The following is a 22484-nucleotide window of genomic DNA, read 5'->3' as shown; positions in this document are numbered from 1 at the left end:
CACACACAAAAAAAAAATAACCCCAATAATTCACTCAATCAAGCGAAATGTTCTATTTATACATCCCTCGTAAAAGCACACCTTCGGAGCGGGCGTATAATCAACATATACATGGAGTACGCGTAAGTATTTGTAGTGAGTGTGAGTGTGAGTGTAGGGATGAATATTTTTGTCCTTCAAAACGTCATTCATTTTTCCCTACCTGTTCAAATCAACAGCCACCAATTACTTAGGCAAATACTGACAAACCTTGTCTCTGGAATTATGACAAAAAAATGACTTCGTTTAGAAAATAATGTCAAGTTTATCTCTTTGAATTTGCTTAGATTTAGTTTGCCAAAAAATAAAATGCACCATAGTATGACTTTTTTTTTTTTTATCAATTGCAATCAATGAGTTAGCTGTTACGCACTGCACAGAAAAAATGATAATAATAATAATAATAATAATAATAATAATAATAAAAATGATAATAATTATTATAATGATAATAATAATAATAGTAATAATAATAATAATAATAATAATAATAAAAATAATAATAATAATAATAATAGTAATAAAACAAAAAAAACACATTTAATACATACGTGTGTGAAAATGAGAAATGCACAGTGATACAGGGAAACTTGTCTTATTGGAACAGTGGTGGGGCAGGAGTTTTGAATAAAGCGAGCGGGAGTGGTCGTAAACAATATATAGATACTGTATCTGGAGGCTTGATGGAGCGAGGGGCACTTGAAGCTGACCGCAGCACAAGACAGGGTCGGCGAGCGGAGGATTTGGCCTCGCCCACACAGCGTGAAGAATATTGAAATGCAATTAAAACGGACGTGACGCCGGACCACGCCGGGGCCAGGATTAGCGTTCCTTCTTCTGGGATGAAATTCAAAATCAAGGACCCTCACACCGGAAAAATACAGTACTCACGCTCATCTCAATAAATGGTGAGCGTGCCCAGAGGCCAGTTTATTTCACAGTCATCAAAACTTTCGCTGAGTCCCATTATCACCTAATAGCTGCAGCGTAGACATAAAAACCCCGAAAAATCAAAGGATGCATGTAGATTTAAGTTTTTGGTTGAAGTGCGAGGGCAGCATGAGTCCGAGCCTCTGCTCACACCAGGAACTCGCACATGCTGCATTCAAATGAGGTCGGAAGCGGGAAAAATCCAACCTCCTAACTTGGAAAAGTGCAACGGAACCAGGCTTTTAAGTTCGTTTTTCAGGTTGGATCCCTCCATCCAAACTGCTCTGTGGTTGCTATGTCAGGAACTGGTTTGACTTCGCCAGTTACATTTGCACATACTAGGAATTTGTTCCGGTGAGGTTTGGTGCACTCCAGTACAGACCACAAGCATTAAAAAAAGTAAAAAAAGCTTAACAGTCCGAAAAAGGAGAATAGAAATAATAATAAGATAGGATCAAATAATATATATATATATAATTACAAGAAAATGTCAAATATATACAAATAGCGAAAGATACAAATAACAAAAGTCAGATAAACAACACGCGATTCGATATCCTATACTGCAATACAGGTACTCCTCACTTAACCACCGAGTTCCGTTCCTACACCCAGGTCGTTTAGCGAATTGGTCGATAAGCGAGGACCCGTGTTATTTCACGGTAAGGGGGCGCGGCTAGTATATACAGTATAGTGTATATCGTATATATAGTGTACAGTATAAAGTGTATATGGTATATATAGTGTATAGAGTGTATATAGTGTATATAGTGTATACAGTGTATATAGTGTAATTAGTGTATATAGTGTTATTTCATGGTAAGGGGGCGTGGTGACTGCGAACGCTAGTGTAGTGAATACTGACAGACTGCGGGAACGAGACAGAGAACGGTGATGAGATGAGATGTATACAGTGTATACAGTATATATAGTATAGTGTATATAGTATAAATAGAACATATAGTGTCTATACTGTATATAGTATATAAAGTATATGAAGTATATGTAGTGTAAATACTGTAGTATATAAAGGGTGATCCGTGATGAGATGCTTGACGCTGAGACGCCGTGGTATTGCACAATAGAGACTGGTCAGAGATCTGGTCGTAAGTCCGAACGGTGGTTAAACAGGTAGGTCGTTAAGTGAGGAGTACCTGTAAACTATAATAGTGCTTGCACAGGATATATCACTGTGATGGTATATAGGTAGAATATAATAAATCATAAAGTGTGTGTGATGTTTTGTAATGTAATGTTAACACACGTTTTGTAGCTTGTAGCATTCACAAGCTTGCCAAACAGAATTGCAAAATTGCAAATTTGCTGTCGGAGTAACTGGCAACTGGGAATTACTGACTTCCGATTTCCCACGGAACGCAGCACAAGTGAGGTAGCGGTGCCGGTGCTTAAGATAAATAGTGTAGGTAAGCGAGGAAGGAAACATAATAAACATAATAAGGAAACCTAAGTACACAAGGCCAGGCTTATTTTGTGACTCTCATGCCAGAACTGCACAGAACAGGATGATTTGCCGCTCGCGATGGATCCCTCCGCAAGACCGACCTTGAGATACGGGGTGGTAGTCCTCCCCCGAGACGGCCGACCCGTCCTTGGTGTGGACCCGGACCACCGACACCTTGGAGGCGTCGCCCAGGCGCACGACGAGGATCTTGGCCACCGAGACGCCGCCGGGTTCCTTGGGCTCGCTCAGACTGAACTTGGTCTCGGCGAAACGGATGATGGACTCTGAGGAGGTGGGTTGAGAGGAGGGCGCTGCCGTTCACTCGGAAATTAGGAAAGTGGCCGTTTCTTACCGCCGACGAAGCCCGCGAAGCCACCAGGCGGCCCCCCAGCTGCCTTTTCTTTCTTTTTTTTTTAGATGTTGAGTATATATCAGTTGCAATGTTTGCCTCAATTTTGCTTCCTTAATAAATTTGTTCCTAACATTCTAAATTAAAATTAGAAGGAAAATGCAGCATCCGTCTCACTTATGCGCATTTGGGAGATGTTCTAATGCAGATTGGGTAAATCCTGTCAGTTTTCAGGAGTTTCTCGACGTGGGGGAGCCCCAGTGTTTCCCATTTATTTTAATTTTCTGTCGGTTTAAATTGCCGGGGGTCAACTTCAGATGTTTGAATTTTAATTCGAGAGGAAAAAAAGCTGTGCGAGTTTTTCACAGACCAAGCCTCTTTTCCTCCTAAAGTGCACCAGATTGATGCATTTAAATGTTGAATGCATACCCCCCGACCACCTCGGAGGGCTTGGAATCCCCCCCCCCCGACCATAGTTTAACAAAACAGGGGCCCCCGAAACAACGTTTTGCATCGGGCCCCCCCAAAGAAGCTAGAAACGGCCCCCGCCGCCAACGCCCCGCCCGACGCCGACTCACTGTCTGCCGCGTCCAGGATGGTCACCGCCGTCTCGTTCAAAGCCCCCACCGAAGCCCCGAACGGGGAGTCGCTCCGGGGGTTTCCTAAAACCAGCCGCAGCTCCTCGGCCTCCTCGTACAGCGCGTCGTCCACCAGGGTCAGGAGGCACGGCTTCTCCGCCTCGCCTGGGAAACAAACAGTGACGGGGGCCATGGCGGTGAGACGTCAACACGTGGATATGGATTTTTGGAAATAGTACATTTCTATATATATATACATACATGTATACATATTTATTATGTGTATACACAGTATATAACAGCACACATACAGTATATATAAAACTATAATTTCCCCCTGGTTACTAATAGTTAAATAATAATGGATATTAAAAGTGTTAACACAGATAATAATAAATATTGAGACATTTTGTACCAATAATTAGACTAAATATATATCATATTTTCTGCACACTGTTTGTTGAGATAATATTTAGGAATTGGGTTCACAGCTTGGAAAAGAGGAACCACTTCCAATTCAAACTACCTGTATTTTTCAAACAAGCCTGTGATGTTCCCCTTTGTATTCATTTAAGCAGATGTTCATCAAAGTCCCTGTGAAGTGAAAATAAATGTGTTCTGAGTTCGTCACACCGCAGAACAAATTTGAACGATTAAAAATATCGGCAAGTATATAAAATTAGGTTTCAAAATAGTGAGAAAAAAAAGGGCAGTTCCCTCTGCTCTGGGACAGTGGGGGCGTGTCCGCTGAAGACTCTGAAACCACGCCCAGTCTAACGCCTGTTTAACGTTTACATTGGAGTAACTTCCATGTTTAAATGTCCTGCCCAACCCAGTCCTGTGTGTCTAGTTGGACACCTCAAAGGCACAGCGGAGGCACCCACGACATCGGCGCAAAGTCTTGGCATGAGTTCACGCCTTTCACTCCCGGTGTTTCTTCCCAAAACCCCATTTTATCACAAACTCCAGGCAATTACAGTAGATTAGCTTATCCCACCACTGATACTACGTTTCCGACGGTCCGACCGGGTGTTTATGTGGTGATACGGGAGGGGCCTTGGCGAGTATGAGCGCTCTACGTTATCTAGTCATGACTTATCCCCGGACCAAAAAAAAAAAATGGTGAGAAACAGCTAAACGGTCTAACTCCACAATTCAGTACCACATCCTTCACAGTCTTTTCACGTGTTTTCAGCAATTACTTTCTCACGTGCACATTGTGTTTGGAAACAAATCACTGGATTCACTTCACAGGGACTTTATAAAGAAATGTGAAATTCATAACAGAGGCAGCAACAGGCCACCAGTGTACTACCCGACAAAAACAGCATTCAGAATCGGAAAAACAGAAAGTACCAGGCAAGAAGGTGATGAGGGAGTCGTCGGTGTTGGGACGCTCCTTGAAGTCGGTGGCCACCTGCGCGGAGCCCTGGCGGGTGTAGCAGCGCACGGTGGACCGGTGCCTGATGTCCCCGCTGCGTGACACCGTCGCCAGGATACGGCCGTCCCGCTCCTCCCCCGTGTACGCCGCTTCACCAAACTGGACCTTTGGCACTGATTGAAGTGTGAAGTGCGAGACGGGCGGAGATCAGGATCACGTCGCTCGACAGGGAGGGATAGGGCTTTCAAAATTAAACGTCGGATGGAAAATCTGCAGAGCTCAGGAGCTAAATGTATTAGAGGACATCCCTCATTCTGTATATTCATCGAGGTAAATTGTCCTGGAGTGCATTAAATACAACAAATTACATTAATGTTGGCTACGATAGTACTACAAAAATTTATGAAAGCTGTAGTTCTGACAGACAAGTATTGGTCTGGGTTCTACTGCTCATCACTCCCGGTGAGGTGTCTAGCAAACATATGCATATTTAATGAACTAGAAATATAGGAGTGACGAGCTCCAATCCCCCATTGGATGGAAGAGTAGAACTCAACAGGTGGATGCAGGGGAGGTGGAGGGAGCGCAGCAAAGCAGCAAAGCAGCAAAGCAGGCAGGACCAGAGGGAATGCCTGCTTTAAAAGGACGGCCAAACAAGGGCGTAGAAGCGTGTGGCGCCGTCAAGTTGTCCGACAGAACTAGCTCCGCCTCGTTTCCCGCCCAAACCCTGATCCCTTGACTTACAGTCGGACACGGAGTCGTTGATGAGGACGACGGTCTTGCCGGGCTCCCCGAGGACGCCGTGCACCGGCATGCGGAGGACCAGCTCGAACCTCTCGGGACCCTCCAGCTCCGGGCGCCCCAGGTCGTCCAGGATGGTGACCCTGAGGGTCTGCATGCTGACCCCGGGGGCGAAATCCAGGTTTCGGCTGATGCCGACGTAGTCGATACCGGCTGGAGGGGGAGCAAGGGGGAGGGAGGTGGGAGAAGGCGTGAAGGAGCGAGGAGGGGGAGAGCGAATTCTGATATCTGTATGTAGTGGCAGGAAAACAATCTCAAAATGGAATCCTAAAAGAATGGACACAAAGGAATTACTATGGAAGGGAATTTTTGCTTGGGAAATGAACTTGTTAAATGATGTGAAATAAAATGAAAGTTATTTCATTTTATTTAAAACATTGTTGTACCTTAGACATAATTGAGTAGTTAACATCGTTATAATTTAGACCTACTCATCCATTATTACACATGCCCGTAGTTTGGTATACATATTTATTCACCATATCACCACATCAGACCATGCTGCCACTTAGCCCCTGCCACAGCCTTTTAATGTTTCCTGTACTGTACATAGGACACATTTTGTATACACATTTCGTTTTTTTGTTTTTTTTTGTCACCTTCGGCAGAGGCCGGCTCACTCTTGCGGGAGCGGACGGTGACGGTGGCGGTTTTGGACAGGTCGGTCCCCGTGCGCCACACCTTGACCTCCACGTGTCCGTCGCTCTCGTCGACGAGATACTCCACCTCCCCGAAGTAGAACACCGGAGCTAAGCCGTAACAGATGGCAAACAACAACAACAACAAGATTATTCATCAATTAATTTGTCATGAATCTTTTTTTTGTTTTTGTATAAGTGTTTGAGCGTATACACATTGGACCACCAACCCCTCCGGCCTTCCTTCACTCTAAACCCTCATCACTATTACCAACCCCCCTCCACCCCCCACCACCACCTGTTTGGCGTGAAAAACAAGACATCTGTGTGTGTGTGTGTGTGTGTGTGTGTGTGTGTGTGTGTGTTTGTGTGTGTGTGTGTGTCCGTCTGTCTGGCGGGCTGAGATAGTGAGTGGCAGGGTCTGAAGTGGAGACCCCCCAGACAGCTCAAAGGCTCGATTGAACCGGCATTGTTTCCCTAGGCAACAAAGCCGAGGCATATATATATATATATATATATATATATATATATATATATACTGTATATATATATATATATATATATACTGTATATATATATATATATATATATATACACACACATACATATTATATATTTATATACACATATATTATATATTTATATACACATATATATATATATCCACAGTATATATATATATACTGTATATATACACATATTATATTATAAACACAAAAACAACAACAAAAAAATTTATATATATAATATATATATATATAGTTTCTGAGTGGAATTGCACTTTTACACCACTGTCCGAAAACTCGGTCAGGTCTGGGAAAGTCATTTATTTTACCGGACAAATTTGAACCTCATCAGTCACGTTTCAATAGCAGTCTATGTTACAAAGGCAGATATAATGTACACCCAGGTTACAGCGCCCCTTGCACGGACCTCGCCGCTACAGCGAGCACTCAGCCGCGGGGAGAGAGGTGGTGGGGAGGGACGGGGCCCTCTGCTACCGGTGTAGGTACGAGACGCCCTCGCCCTGGCAGATCTGCTCGCACGCGCGGGTCAGAGGGTGAAACAAACCCCGCGGCGCAATGAGAGTGAGGGCCGGTGCACGCCACTGGCCCGTCACATCCATGCCGTCAGGGAGGTGGAGCAGGTACAATATGTATGAGCATTATTACCAGACATTTTGACCTGCAAGTTTATTTATACATTTTTTTTTTCCATAAATTTTACCAGCCAAAAAAACGGTAATTACCGGAGCCCGACATCAAACAACAGGAAGTGCCGTAGTGCTGTAAAGCATAACGCACTTCTCCGACTGCTTCGTAGCTGAACACAAAAGTTACACAGTGCAGGGGTGGGTGGGAATGAGGTGCCATTCTCCAAATTACAGGTCAGTGTCCCATCCAAATGATTCTGAAGCTGTCATTTAAGGTAAACAATTTTAATAGTGTCGCTTTTAGTTCTGCTGCACTCTTTCACTCTATTTGAGAAATTCCGATATAACAAAAAAAACAAAAACATTTTTTATTTTTATCTTTAAGCACGATTGAACACTCCAGCAGTCGAGAGAATAGCTCCCGAATATCACTTCGCTGAATTTTAAACTTGAATATTTTATACACTTTTAACTGGGCCAAATGACAAAAACAAAAAACAAAAAATAACAACTTGTGTATTTACGTTGCATTATTGAGGGATGGAGAGAATTGTTCGCCTGTTCTGTATTGATTTTGCACTTGGATAGACTGCCAAGCAGCAGTATTGTTATATATATGTACTTGCTCTCTTGTCAAACGTCCCTCCCCGTGTTTCCCATCTGGAAACGACTCTCCGTTTGACCTCGCCCTCCCACGCGCTCCTCACCCGACGACGACAACAAACAGATGTGGCCTGGGTTTGCAAGAGTTGCAGGGCTTCATTTATTTGCGCGCGCAAACGGGACCAAAAGGAGCGTTTTGTGTCACGCAGAAACGAGCCATTCCCCAAAATCGCTGAACGCCGCGTCTCACCCTGCTTCCTGTTGGGGAAAAAAAAGGAAGCCCGGGCGGCGACACACACGTCAACACTCCCACGAAACAATTCGCTGACAGGTCCACGCCCACACGGGGGCTGAGGGCTTGAGTGAGAAGTGCATCACTCCTCTCGCCCCAGGGGGCAGCGGTTTTTAAGGAGCCTGTATTTTATCACTCTTCGGCGTGTGAGGTCGCGAGGGGGAATCTGCGTCTGGTGTGCGTGTGAGAGAGAGAGAGAGAGAGAGAGAGAGAGAGAGAGAGAGAGAGAGAGAGAATGCACGTCCGGGTGCGTACCGCCGTGCCAGCGCTCATCCGTGTTTATATCCCGTTTAAATATCGGTTAGGAGGCATTCCCGGCAGCCCCCCCCCCCACCCCAAAAACAGAGCCACCTCAAAGGACGCGATGAGTGCGGGATCCCGCGGGCGAAGGAGAGCTGGATTTCCGCGCCGGGTCGAGGCCTCGAGGACCCGCTCGCGATTTTTTCCGACTCATGCGACGCGTTCTGGCCCCGACGCCGCGACCGGAAGTTACGTCGGCCCAGCTTTTTTTTTATTGGAACTGGACTTAAAGCTTTGGCCCTTTCTCAATCTGCGTTCTTGTCTGTCCTTGTGTTCTTGTGCACTTGTGAAACGTCATCAGTCGCAGCCCAAGTACTGTTCCAATTCAAGGTACGCATCAAGCCGAGTCCAGTCCAAATGCCCGGATGTGGACTTGCTCCGCCCATTTTATCGAGGATGCATCGGTGGTGACTTGTGTGGACTTGCGACAGCCAAGTATCCTGGAATGCATTTCGCACCAAGCGGTGGTAATGGTAATGGTCCCCGGGAGTCTGTACTCCTGAGTTGAACTAGCCAAGTCTGAACTACCAAGTCCGCAAGTCCGGACTTCGCGTACTTGGTAGTGAGAAACGGCCTAAGAAATAAGTCACGTACTTCAAAATGATGACGTTATCAATGTCAACCTCGGATGTCACCATATTCACGTTCAATGAATCTGTTTTATCTGTGAATTGTATGTATTTAATTTTTATTTTTTCCGCACATCGCAAACACTACTGTATGTACGGCGAATTTATATTTTATTTTATTTATTTATTACCAGTTTTCACATTGAACTGGAGGGATTATAGATAATAAGTACTTTAATAATAAATAAATATTCTTCTCATCTCAAATAAAACAAGATGTTTCAAAGAGGTGCATCTTAAAATAAAGTGCTTCATTCAAAAAAGTGCAGCTTGAGTTTTACCTTTCCCTTCTTTTTTGTTTACTCCATTTCACATCTTAACCAGTCTCACTAATTTACCAACTTATCTAAAAAAAAATTTAAATAACCAATCCAAACAGTATAGGAGCCTATATTTTATTAACGTTCGTTGATGGTCTTTTATTTTTTTTAGGTCTTTTTCATTTCTATCTTTGATTTGAGATAGTTTTTTCTGTTATTTCTAGGCTACATCTGTTGTTTATCATTAGGTTTAGTGTATATTGCCATACATTTATTGTGTACTAATTTTTCCATGTCTTGCCATTCTATTTTTGATCATTCTTATGTTTTTTGTGCTTCATTGTTATTTTGCCTCCTGTCTTGTGATCTGCTGAGACATTCGCAATATCCCTCCGGAGATGACCAAAGTACCTTCCTACGTACCTACCTAGATCTATCTTTCCATCCATCAATATATCTATCTATCTGTCTATCTATCTGTCTATCTATCTGTCTATCTATCTATCTATCTATCTATCTATCTATCTATCTATCGATCCATCTATGAACGCAGCTCTTATGCAAATCTGACTATGTAAACCACCCCCACCCTCCCCCCCCCACACACACAAACACACACACATCAAATTTCACCAAGGTGAGCGCGTTCCATAGCTGTAGTGGCAGAGGCTACATTTTCAGGTATTTGTCTGACGGTGTTTAATCCCCCGGGAGCAAAATAAAAAAAAAAAAAAAAAAAATGACACTTTTCTCCGAAGAGCCGGGTTTTTGTAAGCGCATTTCCATCCCTTTGAAGTGAGCACCAGAACTGAAGCACTCTGCCAATTTTACTAACAATTAGACAGTGTGTCATGTTTTTTTTCTCTTGTAGCAACATTGCCGTCCTGCAAAACATACGCAGGCACCCACGCACGCACACACACACACGCAGGCACGCACGCACACACACACACACAAGCACGCACGCACGCACACACACACACACACACACACACACGCACACACGCACACACCCTCGAGACCCTAGTTTTTCGTTTTTGGTAGTATTTGTTTGCTCAAGGTAAGGACCTGACATGTTGTCTTGTTTGAATCAAATGTCATTTTGCCAAAAGAACTTACATTCAAACATCAAATGAGAAAGAAGAGGAGGAGTATGGACTAAAAATAGTTCCATCAATTCTGCTCTTTCCAGTCGCTTTCTGCTTCACTGTCAGGTTTATTTCATCAGTTATTGTCTATGACCAAATCTCTCCAGCATTTTTTTTTGGGTCACTATTTATATTTTATTATATCATTAAATATATGTTTATATAATTGCATTTTATATACAAAAAAAAGGTTTTCTGTTACTTTTTGGGTTATATTTTGTTGTTTATCATTACGGTCAGGGTAGAATGGTGCACAGACAACTGTTACATTACACATCTTTTGACGTGAGTTGCTGTGACACTGCAATTTCCCTTTGGAGATGAATAACATATGTATGTACATACATACACACATACATACATACATACATACATACTGTACATACATACATACATACATACATATTAGGGATGCAACTGTACAGGGGGATCCTGGTTCGGTATGTATCACTTGTCTTGTAACCGTAATGGTAGGGTTTTGGTATCTCTATATTTAACAAAAAATTAAAAATGAAAAAAGTCAAAAGGTGTAAAACATGTTTTTATAGTAGTCTGTCATAAAAAAACTAGTGTAATGTTCTGTATGTATGACGGAGGGGGGGGTTCAAGTTCATTGGTGGGTTGTAATAATTTGCATAACTTCATCTGATTGGAGGGGAGGTGTCCAGGATAGTGGGCAAATCAAATATAAATGTTCATTTATATTTATTTATTTAACAACACAACATAAAACTGTAAAACTTGACCAAAAAAAGAAGGGCACCCAGCACCCAGCGAGACAGCCGCTGAACAGAACCGGATCGTTCATGAACGATTATCTATCTATCTATCTCTCTATCCATCTATCTCTCTATCTATCTATCTCTCTATCCATCTATCTATCTATCTATCTATCTATCTATCTATCTATCTATCTATCTATCTCTCTCTCTATCCATCTATCTCTCTATCTATCTATCTATCTATCTAACCCTAACCCAGGGAAAAGACGAGATGGTGACTTCTTCTTTTCTTTCTTCGTCTTTTTAACCGTTGGTTTAATATTGAAGAGAAAGATCAAGATGGGGTGAAAAATAATCGATAATAATCAACATGAATATCGCCGTTTCAAAAAATTTATCGACTGGATTTAAGTCAATTCAGGCCAATAATGTTGGGCAGAAATGCAGAACTAATGGAAAAAGTAAAACCTTTGTAGTATATTCAGCAATAACTACAGTTGGGTGGGACCGGGTTGCTCGGCCACAGATTAAAATCAGCGATCTCTCTTATGTCGATAAAATAAATCAATAGGTCACGGCAGACGTCCGTCTACGGCTAAAGTTTGTTTGTTTTTATTTCCCACTGGACCAGTTTGTCCCGAGATAACTCTCTAGCGCAGCTTCCCTCGTTCTCTCTCCCCACAATGGCGCCGGTGGCGGCGGCGACATGAGGTAATGAGACATCATTGATATCGTAAATATGTTTTGCGTGATGAAAGCAGACTGGAGACAGTGTGTGACAGGCAGTCCCAGCGGACTCCTCGAGCGTAATTAAAAACTGTCTGAATTACAGAGCGGCAGGTATGTGGTTTTATCTCTCCGCGCGACAGGGTGTTTAAAAGTCTCCCCTTCCCAGTACGCTGTCTTTACTAGGAAGACAATATGACCCAATGCTTCCTTCCCACGTACCATAAAATTAGAACCAGCGCTAATAACCACTAATATTGTGTAGCTCCCCCTCGTGTCAGCCAAACAGCTCCGACCCGTGGAGGCATGGACTCCACAAGACCTCTGAAGGTGTCCTGTGGTATCTGGCACAAAGACGTTAGCAGCAGATCCTGGAAGTTGTGAGGTGGGGCCCCGTGGATTGGGCGGGTTGTTCCAGCACATCCGACTGATGTTGGATCGGCTCGGACCGTAACCCCGACCATCCACATGATGTACAAGAAAACGTGATTCATCAAACCAGGCCACCTTCTTCCATTGCTCCATGGTCCAGTTCTAACAGGGGTCAGCATGGACATTCTGACCGATCTGCAGCTACGCAACCCCATACGCAGCAAGCTGTGATGCACTGTGTGTTCTGACACCTTTCTATCATAGCAGCATTAACTTTTTCACCAATTTGTGCTCCAGTAGCTCTTCTGTGGGATCAGACCAGTCGGGCTAGACTTCACCCCCACGCGCATCACTGAGCCTTGGGTGCCCATGACCCTGTTGCAGGTTCACCGGTTGTCCTTCCTCGGAGCACTTTTGGTAGGTACTAACCACTGCATACCGGGAACACCCTACAAAACCTGTAGTTTTGGAGAAGCTCTGTCCCAGTCGTCTAGCCATCACTATTTGGTCCTTGTCAAAGTAGCTCAGATCCTTACGCTTGCCCATTTTTCCCGCTTCCAACACGTCAACTTCAAGAACTGACTGTTCACTTGCTGCCTAATATATCCCACCTCTTGACAGGTGCCACTGGAACCAGATAATCAATGTTATTCACTTCCCCTGTCAGTGGTTTTAATGTTGTGGCTGATCGGTGTATAGTCAGGATAGTCAGGACTCATTCTCAAAGGTGATGTGTCTTTGGCGGTGGAGGCAAACCAGAGTTGGCAGGGAGATTAGATGGAAACTCTACGTGGACAGGACCCTAATGCCTTGGACGGAGTTGTGTTGTTCAAGTCATCAAAGTCATTGCGGACGATGGAGGAGCCTGGTGATAGAGCTTGTATTTTCAGTTCATATTTTATGTCGTGTGTAAAATTTGGTATTTAGACTTTCAAGAAAGGTCATACTGCCTCAAATAAGAAATGTCTCTGCTTTCTAAGCCATGTATTTTTTGAGTCATGTTTTTGCCATTTTCAGTAGTTTCAAAGTATTTGTTTTGAAACTGTTTTGCCTCCTGCGTCATCTCTAATCACACGTTTGGCCTCAATTTCCTCGGCCCCGCCACAATTTGGATGTAAGCCATTAGCGAATCGCTTCTAATGTTGTGTGGATAAAAGCCATCGTGTTAATCGGACCGACATGACGGACTGGACTTAAACAACAACCCAGTAGCAGCCTTACCGTCGTCCACGTCGGCCAAGATGCTGACTTTAGCGGTTGCGCGGTGCGCTCCCAGGCGCCCTCCCACGGGCAGCGACAGAGTGACGTTGAAGCTCTCCTCCGCCTCGTACAGCGAGTCGTCGATGACCACCACGCGGCACCGCTTCTCCGTCTCGCCCTTGTCGAAGCGCAGGATGCTGCCGTGCTCCTCCGGACGGGAGATGTAGTCAGAGTAGGACAGCACGCTGGTGGGGACCGTCCCGGTGGCCGAGCCTGTGGGGGTACATGGATAACGGACTCCAGGAAAGAACCTCCACCCTGGGAGGCGTTTTCCCACGAGCTTCAGTTCCGGTAACCTAAAAGTTGTTTTCGTGTGGACCAGTTAGTGCTAGTTAGCATTTTGCTGGTAGTTAGAATACCGCTACCACATGCTAACTTGTGTGGATGGATAGCGGACTATATTTGTTGTTTCTTATCTCGTTTTAATTTGTAGCAAGGCACGAAGGCATTGTTGTTTTGATGCTGTAATGCCTGAATTTCCTCCGGGGATTAATGAAGTGTTATCTTATCTTAAAATGACATAATGACATAGAATGAGCAATAACTTACAACTTAATTACAATTGCACTTACATAACTTATTATAGGATCCTCTAGGAAAATGTGGGTAGGGATTATACTGGGGTTGAATAGTTTATATACGCACACGCACATATGTGTATGTATGGAGAAGTGCATCTACGAATGTGTTGATATTTATATATAGATGCAGTTTTCCCGCTAAATGCTGATAAAGTCAATGCCTATTGTTGTTGTTCTTTTAGCGATTTGGTTTGTGTGTTTAGTTCTCCGTTTGGTTTGGATCGCTTGTCAGCTTTTGTTTGTCCAGTTTGCCGATTGTGGTGTGGGGGTGGTGTGGTTTAGTCAGCCACACCTGCCTTGGGTCTAGGTCATTACGGGCCGGGATCAGAGCAATCGACGAGCAACAGGTAAAACCCCCATCCTCACACACACACACACACACACACACACACACACACACACACACACACACACACACACACACACACACACACACACACACACACACACACACACACACACACACACACACACACACACACACACACACAGGGGAGGATGCCACAGGGGAAAATTCAATCATGAAAAACAAAGAACAAATTCAACAAAGAGGAAGGGAAGGCAGCCAGTACCCTGTTGGGTGTAGCACACCACCATGAGTTCCTGACTGATGTCGCCGCTCCTGTGCACCGGGATGAGGAGCTCCCCGACGTTCTCCTCCACCGAGTAGCTCTGCCCTGGGATGAACACCGTGGACTCTGTTGGGACAAAGGGGCAATTTAATAAATGATTACTTCATTAAAAAAAAAATGTTTTTGTTTTGCTGGACTTCCTCAAGACGTCAGCCAGTTGCCAGTTCTGTTATGTTATCAGCCCGCTCTCATTACCACATGGCAGATTCTATCAATTTATCTGCGAGTATATTCAAATACACAGTATATGACAAACTTGCAGGATTATATACCGTATTTGACAAACTTAAATATGAAAGGCTTCAAGTTACAATGACTTTGTTTGATAGCAAAGGGATTCCCAATCTGTGGTCCACGGCCCCTTGGCGTCCCTCCTGAGGATTGCAGGGGGGTCTGCAGTAAAATGATCATTATGTATCAATTTCTATTTATTATATTTACACATTTTAATGTGTATGTTTTTTAAATTTTATTGTTTCCCATGTTTTACAGTAATATAGCAAACCATCTTTCTTTGGGGTCAAATTTAAGTGAACAAATAAATAGCAATTAATCGCATTCAGACAGCACAACGCTAGATGTATGTGTGGGTATACATTGTTTCTAATTCTCCAAAATTAATCTCCATCTTTTCTCCCAAGTTTGACGCCGTCCTCCAGTCCTACAGAAGCTGAGTGAGCGTCCCACCTCGACTCCTCCGAGCATGGAGAGAAAGTCAGAGTGAATGTCCACTCCCAACAAATCCTTTTGTGTCATTGTCACATCTCTCTTTCTCTCGGTTTTTCTTCACTCTGCATCTCTCTCTCTCTTTCTCTCTCTCTCTCTCCGTCACTGTTTCTTTTTTTTTTAACCTGTGCTGTCAGCATGCTGGGCATACAACATTGAGCTATTGCATCTCGGACAGAGTTAGTCTGCAAGTGGAGTTCAAGCACTCAACCTGCAATGCAACTCTTTATTCATTCTTAAATCGTCAAGCTCTCGGTCACTCTTACGGGGGCTGACTGAGAGAGGGCGTTAGTGCCGGTGAAAGCCCCATCGATCAAAAGCGAAGGAGAATGGGGAAATAAACCCCGCGACTTTTCCCTTTCGGGCGGACGGACGCAGGCACGCACGCACGGAAGCCAATAAATACCCTTGAGTGGACCGAGTTTTCAGTTTCGTTCAGGATCTCTGACCGAATTTGTCCTTCTCTCCCTCTCTCTCCCTGTTCCCCACAGACCTCTCCCGCCCGTTCTCTTTCCATTTGTATGGAAGAAAATTGATAATTCAATATCTAGCGCTAAAGCCAGAGATGCCTGGCTCATAAATATATAAAGTCATCGATATGATGCTGCAGCGGGTGGGGCTGGCCTACAGTCTTCTCGATCTCTCTTTTTTTGGTGGTGGGCTATCTGGCACCTCTCACCATGGCGTACAGGGACTCCCCAGCAGGGGGTTGAGGGTCACACACATGCATATATATACTGTATATGGTATATATACTGTGTATATATATATATATATATATATATATATATATATATATATATATATATATATATATATACACATACAGTGTATATACAGTGTATATATATATATACTGTATATACACTGTATATATATATACACTGTATATATACTATATATAAATATATATATATATATGCAAGTGGAGTTTAAGTATACAGTATATATAGGTACAAACATTCCAGACACTCAAATGCGCTTCCATTCCCTTATTTTCGTTAAGTGTGGCGGCACTTTCCACGATTAGTCCAAACTCCTTTTTAGTAAGTGAGGAGTGAGGGAGGAGTGGTCGCATGCTCAGAGAGGGAGAGACGTTCAAACTTTCCCGCGCCTCGAGTCGTCATCGATCAGCCGTCGTCAAAGCCAGAGGACGCTGCTTGGAGATGGCGTTCTGAGTGTGACAGCGCCGTCCCTGTGATTACCCAAGATGCAACCGTATCGGGAAGAAATGGCTCCTTGACCTTCCCCTCGACCGCCGGTGGTGAATAAATCAGGCGAATCATCAGGCGGCGCTCTTCACCCTTTCTCACTCCTTCTCACCTGCTGCGGAGGAGAGCGCACTCCTTCCCTCCCCTTTGTACGTGGAATCACTTCAAACCCCACGACCTGCTCCGAATCCACTTAACATATTTAGAAAAGGAGAAACTCTCAGCCAAGTGGGTCAAGTTCCCCTCTTGGAGAGGAGAACAGTCTGACGTTTAAAACCTTTGCAGGGGGAAAAAAAAAAATGTAGTGTGAGAGTGTGAAAACAGCACCGGCACTTGATCTCGCTCGTCCCGCGCCAGAAATCGACAACAAAAAGAGGTTTCTTCTGTTTGGCTTTTATATCTATGCCCAACACCCTTTTTTATTATTGATGATTCATAAATATTCTATGGCCACAGGAAACATTTTTATCTTTATCTCTGTATTGTTCTTTTGAATGTGGGTTTACCCATTTTGCTCAATATATCATTGTCTATATATACAGAATTACAGTTTATAATTGTGAATTGTATAAAGATTAGGCAGCCTTTATCATTAATGAAGAAGTGTACAGTATATCTAACTATAAAGGAAGAAATGTCTGTATGTCTGTCTGTCTGTGTCTATATATACGTATGTCCTTTGATTATCTTGACAACCGCCCATCTGATCCACTTTACACTTGGCGGGTGTATTGCTGGGGACCCGAGGACAGGCAGTGTCGAATTTGGTCCAAGTTGTACACACAAAATGTGTTATATTAATAAACTTTCAATATACAGTGAACAGCGAGCCCATGCCGGGCGAGTCACATAAGAGCCTCTTTCCCTGTGTATGACTTTAATCTCCCATTGTGGAACAAAGGACTAAATCACTGACATTGTGACCCAAGTCGGGTTTTGCTGCAGTGGGTTATTTCTGAAATCACCTGGAAAATGGGATTTTTCCAGATTCATGTTCCTTTGTGGTTTTTTTTATCTCTCAATGTATTTTCAAAACTGAGTTTGGTTTATAAATAGTATATAAATGTTAAACTGTCATGTAAAACATTCCCATTAGATTACATGGGGAAACACAGTTTACTTACCGAGATGCCAAACAGTGCTGCACAATGCCAATCGATTTTTTCCTTTAAAGCGACCGTCCAGGTGAAGCGTCTGCTAAATGTAATGTAATAAGATCATTCATTCAAGTCACAATGTGAAACCGTTTTGATAGAGTTCAGCTTTTAAATCTTACGTGTTTTATACACACACCTGGATCCATTCTTGTGTAGGCAGCATAATCCGCAAAAAAGAAATGCTGACGTCACTTCTGTAAACAAGACGAGGATCCTCTGATTTCCCTTGTCTGTGAAAACTTTAATCTCCGTGTTGTAATGGATTATGAGAGGCAGGTGGCAGAAGCTCTAAATCATATCGCAGACCTTAATCTGACCAGTGCGATAGATCCAAGACAGTGTAAGCAGAGCGTACCGGACTTAATTTTCCGCGATGATAGTCAGGTCAGTTCTCCAACAGCGATGCTCAATCTGATACCGGCGTTATCCCGTACTTAGAGAACATTTCAAACAGCGGATTTCAACCTTAATGTGATGATTAAACAGAATATTTTCAAGAACCACCGGAGGAGACCGATGACGTGATGTGACGTGACGTTGTGGTTGATGATGCAGATTATGAACAAGTAGCAATGGACAAGATTCACAAGTTTATCTGCAAATGCAGCGAGGGGCGAAAGAAAATGAAAAGAGTCAGCCCCAAACAGGCTCTCGAAGTGTAGCTGGGGTAGGGTGGGGTTAGCCCACATAATAACTCCAAGAACTTTGACGATATTTGGCATACGCACATTTATATATTTTAACACCAAGGTTGATATACAGAGACTAATATTATTGACAGACTGTACATTTTTTTGTGTTGTCCGGACTTTTTAAACTCCTAAATAATTTCACTTTTATAAAACATGTATATTCTTACTGTTAAATATAAGCTTTTTTTAAAAACAAAGCTGTTGTGTGTCGATGAGGCTGTTCAACATTCCCTCGAAACACAAGAACAGTGCAGAGATTGCCCCATTCAGCAGAGTGTCAAGTCCCCATTCAGCAGGATATCAAGTGGCCGTGTGGCAAGTCACCATGTGGCTTTGTTGGTCCTCCAACCATTTGCATTCTGGGAGCTGGCTGAATGAAGCCAAGTGTGGGGAAAACTTCGAGGGTGATTGTCTCAGAAACACATTTTGCCGCACCCTCGTCATTAACAAGGCATCGCTTTAAAAAATATTAGCTTGATTCGCTTTTTTGAAGCTCTGATTTTCCACTTTCAAATGACGTGAAAAAAAAACGGCACCAAAAGTACCTAAAATCTGCGGTGGGTCATATTTTGTTAAACTGTCCCATTCTAATGTCTGAGAAAGTCTTACATTTTGAACGGGCATGCACGAGTCTAACTATAAATCCAGGAATCTCTGTATGTCTGTCTATCTATCTGTCGTCTGTATGTTTGTCCTTTGATTATCTCGACAACCGTTCATTCGATCCACACACTTGGCAGGTGTATTGCTGGGGACCCCAGGACGTGCAGTGTCGAATTTGGTGCAATTTGGACACGTGATGCATGTAATGTTAATAAACTTTCAATAAACAGAAATTAGTGAGCCAGCAGGCAGCGGGGCTTCACTCTTTATTATTGTAGTTACAAACCTGAAGCCACATTCACACCCAATATGACAAACGACAACAGCAAAGCAGCATCCATTCGTTCCTACGGAGAGTTCGTTCCGCACGCAAAAAGCTCTGACACGCTGCAGGCGGAATTCCGGTATATATAATAATGACGTTATTAACATTAAACTTGGATCTTGGGCAGATTTTGTAATGCTAAAATCAGATGCAGTTTATCTGACAGTGAAGTGTGAAGTAGCGAAAAGGACTGGATTCTTCGAACAACATGTGTGGAGGGAGTGTGTGTAGGAGGTCCTCAAAATATTAAACAAAGAAGAGACTTCCACAGAGTAAACTGTCTAAAGTTGCAATTAAGATGAATATAGAAGATTTTTTTTCAACATTCGCCTGATGAATAAGGTCCATTTACTGAAATCAATACATGGTTACGTGTAACAAATATGTGGTACTTTGACTTACGAGTTTAATTCGTTCCGTGACAGAGCTCGTAATTCAATCTGCTCGTATAGCAAATCAATTTTCCCCATTGAAATTAATTGAAATGCCATTAATCGGTTCCAGCCCCAAAAAAACCACCCCAATTTTTTTTCGTTACGTGTTTTTAAATAAGAAAAATGTATTTATAATTAACAAATATTGTATAAAAACATAATAAAACACAATAAAGGAGAATGTGTAGATAATTTTTGCCTTCTCGCAGATGATACCCCCCGTCACGCTATCTACTGCGAGCTGCTTCTCCATCAGCTGCACTAACAGCAGATTCTCCATCTTTTCATGGACAGCGGTCCGGAGCTTAGACATTATTTTAACGCCTTTGGCTGGCGTAGTGCACTTTATCGTCTCCTTCTGCTTCAGTATGGTACATATGGTATAAGTACTACGATCGTACTGCCTCACCAATTCCATCACATGCACACCTCGCTCATGTTTTTCTATGATTTTGCACTTTAAGTCAATGGACATCATCCGCTTTTTCTTCTCAGCACTTACTTTTTTTCGGACCCATTTTTAAAAAAAATAATTTTTTGGGCAAAGTAACTGCACAAAAAGCACAAATCGCGAGCACAAAACACAAAAGCGATGCTTCCACGTGAAGTGAAGGAGTGAGACGCGGGACGCTGGCCTCATTCGCCCGCCACGCCCACTAGCAGCGGCACCTGAAGCTCACTATTCGTAACTCACATTTTTGCTCGCAAATCAATACAAAAAATAGATGGGACGATGGCTCGTAACTCAGAAAACTCGTGCGCTAGTGCGCTCGTAACTCAAGGTACCACTGTATTTGAATTTCAAGTTTAGACGGTGTGGCGGGATGTTTCTTCTATGTTTGAACGATTTTTATAAAAAAAATAATAATGAAAAAGTAGAAAATCAAATAAAGAAATAAAGAATAGCACTTGACACAGAAATCGAAATCACAAAATCATTTAGATTTAATTTTGATTTCACACAAGCACACCATGCCACGTGAGCTCGTCTCAGCTTTGGCTTTTCAGAGATTCAAGATTCAAGATTCAAGATTTTAATTCGTCACGTACATATACATACTTTCATACATATATGCAGCGAAATGTAATGCAACGCACCCGGTGATAACACACAATATGTCCTAGGAAAAATTTATTTCTAATAGCCCAACTAACTGACTCCTAAAACGTAATACAGTAAGTCGAATACTTAGAGAATAAAATAAAAATATATAGAATAAAATAAAATACAATAAAAATAAAATGAAATAAAATGGAATAGATAGAGGGAATATGGTCATGTATATGGAATAGGCAATTATGTATATACAGATATGTGCATTAAAGTGGCATGTGAATAAAGTGAGGTAGTGTTTGGGATAATACAGCACAGTATACAACAGTACGGCGCAGCAATACAGCATCACGAACAACCCTGAACAGTGACACAGTATGCGGTACAGTATGCTACATACAGTACAGAAGGTAGTGGAGCCTGTGTATGGCTCAGTGAGGACCCCTGGTGAGGTCAGCATTGACAGAGAGAGCAGAGAGCAGAGAGCAGAAACAGAGCAAAGGGAGAACTCGCTGCAGCCCAAAACGGTGGAACTAATGAAAGGGCTGGCGGAAATGTAAATGACAAAATAGCCGAGCTGGAGGATGCCCCCTTCTCCGCTAAAGTCACTGGTTTGTCACAAAAACGTTAGTGCGCTGGATGAAACAACAGTGGTTTGCTGTTTGTATATATCAGTGGGACGTCAAGTTTTCTATTGGAACAGGGATAAAAACGAAGTAATTAAATCACATAATAATGACGTTATTAACATTAACCTTGGATTTCACCATATTCACCAGCAATAAATAAAACTAAAAAATGCAGCTCATCTGACGGCCACTAGGGGCATGATCCGACAGTCGTATGTGGATACGCATTCGGTGTGAAGTGCACCAAAAGGATTGGATTTCCCAACTGTTTTTCTTTTACGACACATTTTTTTACAATTAAATACTCACATGGGCATCCTTTCAACCATTAAAAATGTCATAAATACGTTGAACATGAATGAATATTATTATGGCTGACTATTAATAATACAAGACTATGATTAACTAAGAAATAATTACTGGGAACTAAGTTAAAGTCCAAGGCAATTGTGCCAAAACATTTGGCACAATTCATATTAAATGTGACAAATTTAGTCCTTGCATCCCATAATTGTGATAGAATTAAATGATTCCTCTGGGAATTGCATTCAAAACTTAGAGCGACTGACTCTTCAGACCCTGTCGGTTCACTGGAAGTCCTCCCTCACTCCTACCTCGCTCGCGGCAAAGAGTCGAAAGATCGGTTCTCTATTACGCAATGACTCAACGATACCGGAATCTCAAAAAAGAGTCGAACCTTTACAAATGGTTCTCACTAGATGAATTAGTGCAGCCTTGCAAGTATGACCTTGCAAAACGAGAGAATAATCCCTTTCATTTCCTTATTATTTCCATTT

The 22484-nt window shown here is 42.8% G+C and overlaps 1 protein-coding gene across 1 annotated transcript in view; it reads right to left on the bottom strand.

Annotated features, from left to right (window-relative positions):
- frem2a (FRAS1 related extracellular matrix 2a) overlaps window positions 1-22484 on the bottom strand; it is a gene marked incomplete at both ends in the record, with an annotated part of 90755 nt that overhangs the window by 22590 nt on the left and 45681 nt on the right. Inside the window, 7 exons of the mRNA XM_080013495.1 lie at window positions 2533-2715; window positions 3359-3523; window positions 4715-4912; window positions 5484-5693; window positions 6140-6289; window positions 13605-13856; window positions 14797-14922. Of these exons, the coding sequence (XP_079869621.1) occupies window positions 2533-2715; window positions 3359-3523; window positions 4715-4912; window positions 5484-5693; window positions 6140-6289; window positions 13605-13856; window positions 14797-14922 (1284 nt within the window). The remainder of the gene's footprint in view (window positions 1-2532; window positions 2716-3358; window positions 3524-4714; window positions 4913-5483; window positions 5694-6139; window positions 6290-13604; window positions 13857-14796; window positions 14923-22484) is intronic.

This window comes from Zeus faber (assembly GCF_960531495.2).
Source record: "Zeus faber genome assembly, chromosome: 14".
NCBI classification, from domain to species: domain Eukaryota; kingdom Metazoa; phylum Chordata; class Actinopteri; order Zeiformes; family Zeidae; genus Zeus; species Zeus faber.
Note: the sequence above shows the minus strand (reverse complement) of the source record. Positions and strands in the feature narration are given on the sequence as shown.